The sequence below is a fragment of the Nerophis lumbriciformis genome, linkage group LG08, assembly GCF_033978685.3.
Source record: "Nerophis lumbriciformis linkage group LG08, RoL_Nlum_v2.1, whole genome shotgun sequence".
NCBI classification, from domain to species: domain Eukaryota; kingdom Metazoa; phylum Chordata; class Actinopteri; order Syngnathiformes; family Syngnathidae; genus Nerophis; species Nerophis lumbriciformis.
The window spans coordinates 32085272-32100371 of NC_084555.2; the positions used below are offsets into that span (position 1 = coordinate 32085272).

Here is a 15100-nt window from a genome sequence, read left to right on the forward strand (position 1 = left end):
CCCACAAACAGGAGGCGTAGTGCCCAGGGACCACCGCCCCCACGCAGCCAAGCCGGCCAGCGACAGGAACCCCAGAGCCCGACCCACCGTACCGCCCACAAGGGCCAGCAGCAGGCCGCAGACAGACGCACCTGGCAGAGGACAGGGCACGAGAAAAGCAGGGGACAGCCAGACCCCAAGCCAGCGAGAGACCACACCCCACACGGGCAGAAAGGCGAGACGCCCCGCCCGAGGGACCCAGAGACTCCCCGCAACCGGACGGGAAGACCGCCCCCGCCCCACCGGCAACCGGGCCCCCACGAGCCCACCCCCCACCCCCGGAGAGCGCGGCGAGGCCAGCCCCCGGCCACCCCACCCAAATCGGCCGCCGCAGGACCACCCAGGCACAGGGCCACGGGAACCACCCACCCCACCCGCAGGGACCCCAACGATGGAGATGGAACAACCAGCAACCGCCCCGCCGAGCCCCCCCCCCTGAGGGAGGGGAAAAATTAAAAAAATAATATTAATAAAATATTTAAAAAAATAAATAAATAAATAAATAAATTAATTAATTAATTTAAAAAAATAAAATAATAATAATTAAAAGAAGATCACAGACATGCTGACAAACAAGGTCACTACCCCAGCAACTGGCCGACTCGCAGCACCTCGTGTACAAAAAATGTATTTCTAATGCAGTGATTCTCAAATTGTGGTACGGTTACCACTAGTGGTGCGCGGGCTCTATCTAGTAGTACGCCAAAAAAAAAAAAATCACTTAATTAAATATTGTAATGTAAGTTTAATGTTCCTATAATCAAACACAGTGTTACTATTCAAACTTAGACTTAGACAAAATTTATTGATCCACAAGGGAAATTGTTCCACACAGTAGCTCAGTTTCAATGGATGGAAAGGGTAAGGATGAAACTGTGTGTAATATTTCAATATACTTGTTAAATAAAACCTCTGGCTTTTTTTAATGAATACAGTATTGTATTTTAATGTTAGTCATGAGCCAAGTTTTTCTGAGGGGGTATTTGGTGAAAATGGTTTCAGAACCACTGTTCTAATGTGGACAGAATGGGTATCTGAAGATACCCGCATGCGCACAAAACATGATACTGTATCACACAAGCTGCAGTGTGTATATGAAAGTAAACATGGCTCCAATTTTAGTATGTCTCAGTCCTGACGCATTTGTGGAAATTTGAAGGATTTTGTGTAGCCGTAGTGAAGATTTTCTTCACCAAATTATTGTACGTAGGAGATTAAGAAAGAAAAGGGCAACAGTTTTTGGTCTCGTAGTGTAATTTTGCAAAGAATTTCACGCTTTTTAGTGACATATGGATACGGAATAACCCAACCGGATTGTTAAGACTGCAGTTGCATTGGATACATATCTGATTTACATCCATATATACGAAACAGGCCAGTTTTCGGATTTCAATAAAACGGAATTGTGCTGTTCACATTGGCGTGAATGAGTCAGATACAGGTCACGTGTGCAAAAAAAAAATTGTTGACCTGCAGTGTGAACATAGCATAATTACTCTGTTTCAAAATTTAAAGGGTATCTGTATTACGTGTGATAGCATGTCTTCCAAAACATTTTCAGCACAACTCATAGGGAGCGCCACAAATGTCATTAACAGTCAAAAGAACTTTCCACGTGACTATATGTCATCGTTACATTTGACAGAAGACCAAAAACATACAACATGGGGGCCTCTTATCAAGCAAGGATACATGCCCAGCTGATCACATCAACTGCATATTTGGAATGCCCTGCATATGCATTCTCTGCATGTAACTGAGCTGCGTAATGACAGCTCCATCTGTGGCTTTTTTTTTTTGAGTCATTTGCAATCACAACTAGCAAAGCATCACATTTTTTTAAATCCACTTGGGCATTTAACGATTATCCCTTAAGTTAATTATCATACTCTATTTACAATTCATACACAGTGTGTACATGCATTCATTTGGAATATCTCTACGGAAACTCAAGAATTTCAGTCAAGAATCCCCTAAATAAAAGGCTTCAATGCATGCATGTCTGTAAAGCAGGGGCCTGAAACTCAATTAACCTGGTGGTGGTAGAGTCTGGGCGAAAGTTGGTCGCAAAAAGGGCCTGATCTACTCATATCAACATTGGCTAAACAGCGTGTGCAAACTATATAATTGGGATCCTGAATTACTAAAATCCTAATACCACGCACTAAACAGTTTGTACAATCTATAAAATAATGCGTACGATTGGCCGTGTGATCTACAAACACTGCATGATTCAAAAGTGGTGCAAACCGCCTTATTTAAATTAGGATTTTGCGTGTACTATACGGGGCATCACCATGGAGACACTCAACCATTAACTCCACATTTATTCTATCATGCTCTTGGCGTTTGCTACGTTATTAAATATGCAGGAGACATCTACCACTTCATGGGCATTTTAGACACAGTCCAAAGTGCATCTACATTGAAACCCAATTTGTTCCCCTTATTTCAGTGCCGAAGGTGCGACTATGGGAGAAAGGCTGAACTTCCTGTGCTCAAGACGCAAAAAATGCAAACTTCAAGCTTTAAGAAGTTTTTTTACTCAATTATGGGAGCTTGTTAATAAATATTATAAATGAAAAAACTAACAGCATTAAAAAAACAGCAGGCACAAAAAGGCATCAATTGTATTTGTTTTAATCAGCCTCTTAAGTCACCCATGAGGCAACTATGAAATTATAAAAGGATGTTGCTGAATAGATAATGTATAGTATTTAGAATTTCTGACCGTCCAAAATGTTGACACACACGCGGATGATGGCGGATTCTCTATCAGTCGTCTGTCTTTGCAGCGCAAGCACAGAGTGTGTGTCAGTTTACCCGTAATTTTCAGACATGCTAAATAAAACGCTAAATATTTCTGGCAAAATGATGATGAGTGTTGATAAATCACATTGCGCATGCTGTATCTTTGCATTTTTTATCCTCCTAGTTTGTGGGCGTTTTGATAATCAATATATATTCTCGATATTAATGAAGACAGACGCAAAATGGATTACACACCTTATTCTGCTCACTTTACAGATCCACTTCGCACATGTTTAGTAGATCAGCTTTGTGTGTGCTATCAGGTTTGCACGTGTTTTAGAACATGCAATCCTTTAGTAGATCAGGCCTCGCAAGAACCATTAGTGGACGTGTGATCTACTAAGTCTGCATATACAATTCATAAATGTTGCAGGCCGCCTTTGTCAAGTGTATCTGTTCTGCACAGGCCCCACACTTGAAAATGGTTCCTCACATAGGTGTTTAGCAGGATTCCACTCGCAATAATGAATGCAGTTGTCTTTTCCCCATTTTATTCAAACCACAGTTTTTATTTTTCAGCTTGCAATTTGCAGTTTAACAGTTGAAGTGTGCTTTTTGCATCTTGCAGTTTTGCAGGTGAAAATCCTTGAAAACAAATAAAATTCACTGATTAAATATTACAAAGTCAAAACACTTGAATGAAATAGCAGGGATAACATCAACTAAGACCCAGCCATGGTTTAGCATAACCCTATTTAGCACAATTAACCTCGTATTTGATTGTTTTTCCCCATTTTGTGGACAAAACTAAACGCCGTACATACACCAAAGGTAATTAACAAAAAAACAAACAAAATAGTCCAAAGTAACTATTTTCCATTATAACCAAAACAAGTTTAACAGTACCATAATAATCAATTTTACATTTATATATACATAAACTCGCAACACCACTAAGCAGCATGGGGCATTTCCCCAGTGATGGGCAAGCTACTTGGAAAATGTAGTAAGCTAAGCTACAAGTTACTCTCAATTAAAAGTAGCTAATATACAGGGGAAGCTATCCTGGAGAATTGTAGCAAGCTACACTAAAAGTTATACGGCAAAAGTAGCTTATTACATCAAAGCTACATTTAACGGCATGTATATCTATGGGCCCTCATGTCTAATATCAATGTTAATGTAACTGAGAGTGTACAAATGTGCCCAATAAGGGTCCATTACTATTAACTATCTGTCATTTAGCTGGGGACACCCTATAACTACTTCTAGGTGTCCCTGTACCCTACTCCACTGCATGTATTTATTTTAGTTTGCCTTTTCTTTGGTCCACTTCTATAATGTTATCATTTTGCTCTGCCAACAGTAAAAAAAAAACGGAATCTATCTATATCTTGACAAAAAAAATTACCAATGACTTGTGTGTTGTTTGGGAACAGTTGGTAATGGTTATGTGAAGTAAAACTTTTCATGAACTCCACTACAGTTTAGTTTTACGTTATGGTTTGGTTTAAAGAATTAAAAAACATTAATTAATTTCTCTAAATACAGATATTTGTCTAAATATGGCTAAGGACACACATTATTGTGGTTTTCTTGGATGTCACCTTGTTCACTAAAGGAAAAATCTAATCTGCGTGAGAGAATTCCTCTGCCATTTTCAAGTATATTTCTTTTTATTTGTGAGTCGTTCCTCTGCCTCGTCATCATGTGCCATGAGTGCGTGTCTGCGATGATTTCTATTAGTTTAGATGACCCGCCATTTCTTGCCTCTGATTGGCGAATCCGTAATGTTTCGCCCTAACCTTAGCCAATTGCGACTGATACGAACACCAACTAATCATCATGGATTTTTGCCGTATGTATGGATTTTCTCACTCATCCAAGTCATTGTATTTTCCTCGCATTTTTTTGGTCTGGATTTGCAGTCCATTTTCTCTTGTTGTAACTTGTAGCTTTGAAGTAAGCTACAAGCTACATTGGTCTAAAAATATCTAAGCTACCGGAAAAGCTACTCGTTCAAACAGTAGCCAAGCTACTGCCAAGCTACTGGGAAATGTTGTTAAACTACATAGCTTAGCCACATGTACTGCCTATCATTGCATTTCTAATTACTTGAGCAGAACATATGCTCTATCCGGCAGTCTCTTTTTGGTCCTCTAGTAATTACTTCTTTCATTTCCAATCCTTTGTTTGTCCAAAGCATCAAAACTCACCGTCTTTGTCTTCCCTTTCTCCCAGTGCACATAACAGCTTCAATATAAAGCCACCAAGTGTGCTGATTGGGATCCACTCCACCTGGTGCAGAGGCCTGCATGCTAATTGGGATTTAGTTCACCTGGTACCAAGTACTGCACCCCGAGAGGCGTGGCACCAGGCAGTTTGCTGCAACAGCCTTATTTAAATAAGGTTTTTGTGTGTTCTACACAGCTTATAAATGAAAAAACGACAGCAGGCACCAAAACGCATCAGTTTATTTTAATCAGATAATGATATTGATAAATATTTGACAGTCCGTAAATGTTGACAAGCATATGCAGGACAGAGCTCCAGAACAAGTGCCTCCTTTTTTACAGCTATATCTGCGCAACCGTGAGTTTGCACTTCCTTTTTGGACATACTGAATAAAAACGCACAACATCGGCCGCAGAACACTTTTCGTCTTGATAAATCACATGGCCCTTGCTGAATGAATAGATTTGCGTCTTCTCCTCACAGTATTGTGGGTGTTTTGATAACCAGTATATATTCAGCATATTCTTGATGACAGACACGCTAAATGGATTGCGCTCCTTGTTTTGCCTAACTAAATATTCATGATTGATCACAGGTTTTTTCTCACGTGCATAATTAAAATTGACTTTAAAAAAGACCCCAATATTTTGAAACAAATGCAATTTTATTGTCAGAATGTTTTACTTAAATGCATTTCATGTATTTGCTTAAAACTTGCAAACAGTTTTATCTAAATTTCAAAGTGTATTTTAAAGTGAAATTTACCAGCGAGCACATCAGTCAGACTCTCTTCAATCATCTTCGCACGAACATATGCATTGACCTGATCACTATCATCCACAATTAGGGTAAAGGAGCAGGTGTGGTCAAAATAAATTGCCTGATTAATGAACGTCTTTTGTGATTAATCACAAAAGTTAACTCGTTATTGTTAACAGCCGTAGTTTTAATAAACACAAACTTTTAGTAGATCAAGTTCAAATTGTTAACTTCAGAATCCCGTTTTAACCATGTGACTTAATTTGTTACCTACCGGTACTTACTAGCAGTTATAGGGACCTCTTGCCATGGTAAACCATTAAAGGGAACCTATTATGCAAAACCAACTTTTCTTACCTATTGGTACCTGTTTTGTGTATTTGGGATCTGCATAAGTCACAAAATTTTGAAATCAAACCATGGCGGAAATCTTTATAAAATAATCTTGTCTTCCTTTATACCTCCTTGAACGAGCCGTTTGGAATTTGCCCAATTAGTGTCGTTTTTTTCCGTTGGTGAAGTAATCAGATATCTCCATATATGGTAAAGTTTTACTTGAAGATCTTTGCGCGAGTCCACCATTGTAGGCTACCGTTGTCGTCAATGAGTTCCTTCTTTTTCTCTATCCTCTTGTTTAATGTTGTGTCGTTCGCGAACGATTCGTTCGAACGAACGAATCTTTTGAGTGAACGTACTGAACCGAATCACTGCATGAACAGATTCGTTCCTTTCTCAGTTCAGTTGAGCTCCGCCGCGACCATGCCGGTATGAGTGGAACTGGCGCATTCTGTGACTCACTGAACCCTCGACGTCGGCGAACGACGCAGCCAGCTACTCATCATGGGGGCGGGGGGAGGGACTGAGCGAACGATTCGTTCACCGCGGATTAACGACATGAATCACTCAGTGAACGACAACGCTCTCGCTCTCTGCTCTGCTTGCCCCAATGCCGCGAGTGATTCTCCTCCCGTCGCGGGGATATGTTTCATGCCATTGGCATCCGTTCTCCATTCATTCTCCAAGCTAACGGCTAATGTTGACTCAAGCCACATGAAAACAAACACACACACGCGCCCCGTCCCCATTATCTCAACACATAAAGTTATGAGAGTAGAGGAGACAGAAAGAAAGTCAGTGCAGGGCAAGGCTGAGCAGCAGCGACGCGAGGGGGAGGGGCGGGGGGTAAAGTGTAGGGCAGGCTGTTTTGAGAAGATTTATAATAAAAATAATAACTAATGTATGTACATATACATAGGCTATTATTTATCTTGATTTTTATATTATTTAAGCTATTTATTTTCTTTTTTATTGCATATTTAAGTTGATATTTCCATTTTTATATTTTTAAATGTAAGCTACAGAAATTTTAGTTTTAATGTTGGCTTTTCTGGCACTTGGTTTAATATTTGTTTTGTTTTATTTAAGGTAGCGTATTTATTTTCTTTTTGTTTGCACATTTAAGTTAATATTTTCTTTGTTATATTTTTAAACGTAGGCTACAGAACATTTAGTTTTTATGTTGGCATTTCTGGCTCTTAATTTATTTGTTTTATTTTGAAGGTATTTATTTTCTTTTTGTTTGCATATTTAAGTTTACATTTTCTTTGCTACAGAACATTTAGTTTTTATGTTGGCATTTGTTAAGGGTTTCTTAATTTAATATTTGTTTTTGCACTAAACAAACGAGGCCTATTTATTTAACTGTTGATTGCAAGCATTTTAGTAGGCTATAACTATTTTGTTTATTTCCCACTTTTATTTATCTCTTATTTTCATTTCAGTGCAATAAAACATATTTAACATCAGGACTCGCGAACCTACTGACACAGAGAACTGACTGTGTCGCGGAGGAGGACGTCACATTGAGGCTCTCGTTCAGTCACTGTGCGTGTCGTTCATTGGGTGCTGAGGGCTTGTGTCGTTCGCGAACTGACACACACCGAGATCTGCCGCTGGGGAAGCTGTTTCTGACTGACTCATGATTCGCCGACCTGCCCACAGAACTGCTGCTGCAGAAGTGATTCGGTGATTCGGTAAACAAATTTTTTTAAAGGAATCAATTTAAGGAACTGATTCTAGTGATTCAGTACAGTCAAAAGAACTGCCGATCCCATCACTACTCTTGTTGGGAGGCAGAATAGCTCGTACATGCACATGCATTATCCACTGTTGCCATTTCTAGAACAAAGTAGCGTATAGTTCTAATTAATATCTGTCAGTAGATATGGAAGCGGTAAAAACTACCACATGGCTGGCGGGGACAAGACGTAGTCGAAGTGGAAGCTTGTAAATAAGACTGCTCACAAAACGGTGCATCCTGAAGAGACGGTCAGAAAGCGGCTTTAAAACTGTTTGTAAAACATAATCAAAGCAAAATTTTGACCAAAAAAATGCCATTACATGTTTTGTAGACCCCAAGGAAGTGTTCAAAATGTGAAAAGAAAATCATATCACGCATTTAAGTCATTACATTTTTTTAAATTGAATGTAAAACATTTATATTTTGACACTTGAGTTGCCCATAACTATTTGAAGACATTTCCGCTTGCTTACAGAAAGTTGTTCTTTGTGTTGCCCAATGTGTTTTGTTTTTTGTGTTTGCACCATTATTGTAGTTATAGCGTATAGTGCAGTGGTTCTTAACCTTGTTGGAGGTACCGAACCCCATCAGTTTCACCGAACACCGAACCCTTCTTTAGTGAAAAATAAAATGTTTTTTTTTTTCAAATTCAAGACAAAGTTATATGTTTTTGGTAACACTTTAGTATGGGGAACATATTGTAAGTAACAAAGACTTAATTTAGAGTTATTTGGTCAGGGCCAGGGTTAGAGGGTTAGGGTTATAATAAGGCCATGCCGAATAAGGCATTAATAAGTACTTAATAATGACTAGTTAAGAGCCAATATGTTACTAATCTGCATGTTAATAAGCAACTGATTAATGGTGAATATGTTCCCCATACTAAAGTGTTACCATGTTTTTGTAGTGGTGCACAAAATGAACCGTGCATGAACATCACCTTGTTCAAAGAACAAAACCAACACAGTGCATAAACTAACAACAAATTACACACCTGCAAATCAGTCTGACTTCTGCTGTTGCCGTATCCGTAATACGCCGAAAGGGAGAAGTTTTTATTTACACGATGAGTCGGGTGTGTCTTGACCTCCGCCGAACCCCTGAGCCCGACTCACCGAACCCCTAGGGTTCGATCGAACCCAGGTTAAGAACCACTGGTCTAGTGGGATTAAATATTGTCACAGTATATTTTACTATTAGCTGCCCAGGGTGCACGGGTTGCAATTACACTATTCTATGAAGTTTAGTAGCAAGTTTAGAACCCCTGATTAAAGTATGAATAAAACTTTGAAACTGGATTATTTTTGTATTTGTTTTACACTTAAGTATTATGTGCCCTTGCAGATGCCATGTGAAATGGCAAAAAGGGATCAAGAGAGGGACTTGGAGTTAGACAAAAAGATTGAGGCTCTCCGCAGGAAGAATGAAGCGCTCATGAAGAGATACAAGGTGAGACCAAGTGCCCACAGGCAGCCAGAGGGGAAACAAGCTTTGAAGAATTACAAAAAACAAATGCAAGCACTGTTGAAAACGCTCACATCTACTACGTCTGTAGTTAATGTATCTGTTCGATTGCATTTAGGAGGTGGAAGAAGACAAGAAACGGGCAGAAGAGGAAGGGATGGCCGTGCAGAGCCGAAGGGTCAAAGCTGACGACCTCACAATCACAATCAACAAGTCCGCCTGTGTGAGTGTTCACTTTATGAAAAACTCTCTACATAATGAGTGTTTCACTGATTTGTATTGTCCGGGATGTGGAGCAGGAAAGTCGCATGGTGGTGACCAAGTCCTTCAACAGCGGCTCCACAAATGGTAATGGACACCAGCATGCAGGAGCAGGCCGAGGAGAAGAAATTGCTTTGCAGGGTGCAGACAGAGGAGTCCAGAAGCAGCTAATTGTCACGATGGCTGGCAAAAAGGCAAGACACTATCTTAAATCTGAATAATTTACTAAATCCTGGGATATTACTGGTATTAACATAACATGTTATTATTGCAGACGTGCATTGAAATGTGTTTTCATTTGTTTGGCTGCCTTATTTGGACACAAGAGTGGATAGAATGTATGCAATACTTTTTCAGCATTGCCTGAACAATGCAAATATACACCAATCAGAATCAGAAGTACTTTATTAATCCCAGAGGGGAAATGAAGACGGTGTCAATTATACTATACACATTCATAGATATTCAACTAGCTTGCTGTCAAACAAATCATTGGTTAAACAGAACCCCTTAGGTGAAAGTAATTTAAAGCTTGTTTGGTCTTGGTGGAGATCTGCATTCTATCGAGAACCATTATTATGATCATAGTCACTCAGAGAGAATTTTGGTATACTATTATGGTGCTGGTCGTCCTTACAAAGTTCCTTGATGTGCATCTTGGTACAATTATGACACAATGTTATCAATAACAACCATTTCCAGGGTAAGAGGGTGGTGAGTGAGAAAAGGCCAGACCACCCCTCAGATGTCAAGAGCCCGACCGATGAGGTACCAGCTGGAAGTGTGGAGGCGGCGGGGAGGGGAAAACAACCACGTCACATGACCAAGAAGGACATGCCAGCACAGGTTGGAAGTACACATTGAAGTATGCAGAGATAACACATTTAAAATACATCTTCTACTCCAATGCCCTGTCTGTGTTCCCTCTCATGCATCACTGAACTGTTTTACATATATGTCAGACAGGCCACGCCCCTCTGGCGCTGGTGCATAAAGGCGGGCAGACACAGGCAGTGCATCAAGGGGCATGGGATTGGGGAGAGGAAGGGGCTATTACAACTACAATAGCTGCCGTTGTCTGATATGTTGTTCTGTTGAGTCAAAATTGAAACACATACATGCAATTGTAGTCACGCCCCAAAGCAACAGGTGTTGTTTTGATGTGTATTTGTTAGTGTCTTAGCACAATTTTGCAAAAACTACATAATTATCATGACATTTGGTGGAGGGTGGCATAGTCGTAAAAAAAAAGTGTTTCTCAATTTAACATTTTTTATTTCTGACTCTTTTAGATGTGCTTGAGGTTGTTAATTCCTATCATCAATCATGAACCTAATCTAAATTTTAACAACTGTACGAACAAACTAACTCATATAAAGTGGAACCTCTTAAGTTAAACACAATCCGTTCTGGGATGCTGGTTCGATTTGTTTTAAATTCGATAACAATTTTCCTGATTTGAAATACTGGAAATTAAATTAATCTAAACCAGTATCTATGTGTTGACATAACAAAACCTTTGCTTACTAGTGTACATGTAAGGTGTACAAAATATGTTAACCACACCGTATATTGTAGGATGTGATAATGATTAAACACACAAGACCTGATCTACAAAAGGTTTGCATGTTCCAAATCACACACAAACGTGGTAGCACAGACAAAGCTGATTCACTTAAATGAGTAAAATGTTACGGTTCAGCATGGTGAGGTGTCGTGGTCCCAATATGCAGGGTCAGAAGCAGCGTGCAGGTAAAAAAAAAGTATTTTAAACCTTAAACAGGCAAGATACAAAGCAGATGCACGCACATGAAGCTCAAGGCAAAAACATAACATTCCTAGCATCGCACGAAAACATAGGTCGTAGCATAGAGCTAACATGAAACATAAAGGCAAACAGTAATCCCGTGCCGACTGGATGGTGAGACGTGTATATAAAGGGTTTTGATTAGCTTTGGCAGCAGGTGGGAACACTAATTATTAAACAGAGGTAGGTGTTGAGAAAAAGCACTCAGTCAGTGTTTAAGTCACTACGGGACGACACACAAAGGATGTGGACACCAAAATAGGAGCGCGAGACAGGAACCAAACACTAAACATGGAACCCCACAACAAACCCAAAATGCCAATGACCAATATGACAGGTCATGACATAAAATATGCATCTAGCCTGTCTGTCTTTATGTATAGGCAGAATATATACTGATTATAAGAACACCCAGGAGGAGGAGATGCAAATATAATCATTTAGCAAAAACAACGTGATTCATCATGTCGGAAATTGTTCTTCAGCCGATGTTTTGCATCTTTATTTAGTCTGCAATGTACGTTCACACTAGCACAGTTATGCACAAATGGCTGTTAGAAAGGAAGCAATCTCGCTGCAAAGAGACGATTAAGAGAGAGAGAATATTAAATCTGTGTGCGTGTCAACATATATGGACTGTCAGAAATAAAAATATTCAACATATTGTTGATTCAGAAATGATAGCTGCTGGATGACTTAAAAAGGAACTGCACTTTTTTGGAATGTTGTCTATTGTTCCCATACTTATGAGAAACAAGAAGGCAAAAGGTTTTTGTATTTTTTTTGCATTCTAATTTGTAAAAATCGGCTCATTATAGGTGGCGAGCAATGCAGATATTGGGATTAATCCATTCTGCCTCTAAATCACTTTGAAAATTCATCCAAAAACCGCTAACGATACATCATTTACTTTCCGTAACCTGTATAATAACTAAGCTGTAGCAACTTTGTTATTGTAAGAGCGAACACCGAGGAACTCTTTTTCTAGCGTAGTGATGCCTTGCCATGGCATGCTACGGCATGAGCCGTAAGCTAGCTATTGCATTAGAAGCTGAATGGCTTTTGAGTTTGTAATGCACAACACAATGCATTAAGACACCAATCTGTAGTGACTGAAAAACATGAACAATGATATTACAGTATCTGTCATGTTTTGTTTGTACACAGATAGCTCGACAGTGTATGTACTTGTACTAACAAGCACGGCGTGCTGCATGTGTCAAGATCAATATTATAGTGAGTCACTCGATGGACAGTTGTACGTTTCGTCCAGCTGGCCGGGGAAGTTTTTTTCCAGTTGATTTTGAGTAAGGCATTTATGTCAGCATAGTTTGGCTCCAAGTTCCACATTTGCAGGGTCAAGTCATGCCGGTGACTCTCTCGGCTTCCGTCTGTTCCAACGTTTTACTCAGTCTTTGCGCTCGCTTCTATAAGCAGCAGTTCATCCTCCGGATATTCCGCTTCAAAAAGATAAGGTTGTAAATCTCAATTCTAATCTTTGTTGTATGTTACCAAGACTGCCGTGATTAGAAAACACACTTGTTTGTTTCCGGAAGTACGAGCACACATTTGTTGCTGGAAGTCGGAAGTGTGTTGCCATGGGAACGGAAATATATGCGCCAAGAAAAAAGTTCCAGAAATGCTTAAAATGACCAAATACGGTAAATATTGTACATATATGTATTGTTATGAACATGTCTGTTACTACATTATATATATATATTTTTTAGTATGTATATAAAACATTGGATGGTTTTGAATTTGTTTTAGATGGCTTTGAAGGCTCCAATTGTGACTATCATTAGCTGCATTTTGCGATCGTTTTTTAATCATCTTTAGAATCCTAAAAAAAAAAAGACGTGTCTCTCATAATGATTGTGAATGATAGGCACATTTCCCCCAAAAGTGCAGTTCCTCTTTAAGGGGCTGATTAAAACGAATTGAATTGATGCGTTTTTGTGTCTGTCTATTATCATATATCGTCTAAATGAATAATCTTCTTGCAGTATGAACCTTTACACCATTACAACCCTGCAGCGCCTCCCAGAGCGCACCTTCAGCGTGCTAAAAGTAGGTTCTGTTGTCGAGATCACCCTTCAAATTAGCCCAGAAAATGTGGTTCATATTATATTTGTGTGCTGCAAGTCAACAACAAGGCAAAACGCCCCAGTTTGGACCATATGATGCCATAAACGTGGAGGGAAATGAGTGTCTCCATGGTGATTGCCAGTATACATGCAAAAATCTAATTAAAGTAGGGTGGTTTGCACCACTTTTGTACTTGTTATTAATTGCACAAGGAGTTTTAGTAGATCACCCTAATAGTACATGCAATTGTATAGTTTGCACATGCAATTTAGCACTTGTTATTTGGATCTTAGTAGATCAGGCCCTTTGTGTATTCACAATGGAAAAGTTCCCTGCACCCTAGAATAAAAAAATGATACGGCCTTGGCCATAATCCATATGATATATAAGAAATGGCTTACCAATACACACTTCTTTTGGGAACCTTGTCGGAGCGCTGTCCTATTGTCGTAGTATTCAATTGTTTTTAATAAACAAAGCTTGAGCCGGTGGTATGGTGACCGTGTGGTCATTTTACGGATTAAAATCGTGGAGCTCCCAGTGGAGTTTGCATGTTCTACCTGTACTTGCCAGGGTTTTCATGCATGCCAGGTTAATTGGAGCTTCCATAGGTGTAAATGTGATTAAGAGTTTTTGTCTGTATGGTTCCTGTGTTTGACTGGTAACCAATCTAGGGTGGATCCCAACTCTCAGGATAGGCTCCAGCTCACTCGTGACCGTGAACAATGAAATGAATAATTGATGCGTTAGCAGTCCTTCATGTGAAACAGAATGTAATATCCTTCCAAGGCCTCTTGCAAGGCCTTTTTATTGATGTGTTGGCATGTGAGATGTCGCCTCCGATAAGAATTGATTTTACCGTAGACCCCGTTTAGCACCGATATGCTGAGACACATGCACATGACGTACCCTCCCGGCTGTGGTGTGAAATGCCACACTACCACTGACCTTAGGGCCTCAAAGTATGAGGAAACCTTGAGACAGCTGCTCCGTCTGACACTCGGTCACATGCCCACACATGCTTGCTCGCCGGTCCATCAATAAGCTGAAGCACATGCAGCTGATCCTCATCGCCGTAAGCACAGACACAGACAGTTCTGTCTCAGGAAGCGACACTAAAATAGTGGACGAGCAAGCTCTAAATCTTTGTGCTGAACAAGCTGTTCTTTTCTGTCCCTTTTATTTATCTGGTGCACTGAATCACCACTTGAATTATAGCTTGCGCTCCAGTGCACCAGTCATCTTTGACTCCCGGTGATCTGTCTAGTGCTTGCTGCTGTTTACATAACCAGTACTACTATACCGGACATGTCATGTACTCTAAATGTCACCCACCTATCTGGTCTGAATAGCTTGCATAACACTGGTGGTAACAATACTGTGCATTGCTTGGAAATAAACAACTGAGAGAGAGGTGTGTATATTAGGCAGATTGCAATGTCTTGAAGCAGGCAGCTGCTGTCTGATCACATACTTGGGGAAAGAGCGAGAGAAAGGGTGGTGAGAGAGGACGACAAAAGTGGAGACCGCTGTCTGCTTTCCAGTCTCTTATTTCACCTTCCGTGAACCTCAAGTGGTCTGCTCTGCATGATTTGTGTTGCCATTGCCTTCGCTCT

At 40.0% G+C, this 15100-nt stretch overlaps 1 protein-coding gene across 8 annotated transcripts in view; it reads left to right on the forward strand.

Moving 5' to 3' along the window:
* ccdc9b (coiled-coil domain containing 9B) overlaps positions 1–15100 on the forward strand; it is a 56858-nt gene that overhangs the window by 19956 nt on the left and 21802 nt on the right. For 5 of the 8 annotated variants that reach the window (XM_061968675.2, XM_061968676.2, XM_061968677.2 and 2 more), the window contains exons 2-5: positions 9209–9313; positions 9447–9551; positions 9628–9783; positions 10292–10435. In XM_061968675.2, the coding sequence (XP_061824659.2) occupies positions 9209–9313; positions 9447–9551; positions 9628–9783; positions 10292–10435 (510 nt within the window). Of the gene's footprint in view, positions 1–5295; positions 5383–7315; positions 7818–9208; positions 9314–9446; positions 9552–9627; positions 9784–10291; positions 10436–15100 lie in introns of those variants that run through there. The other 3 variants (XM_072913670.1, XM_072913671.1, XM_061968679.2) reach the window with 2 other exon arrangements.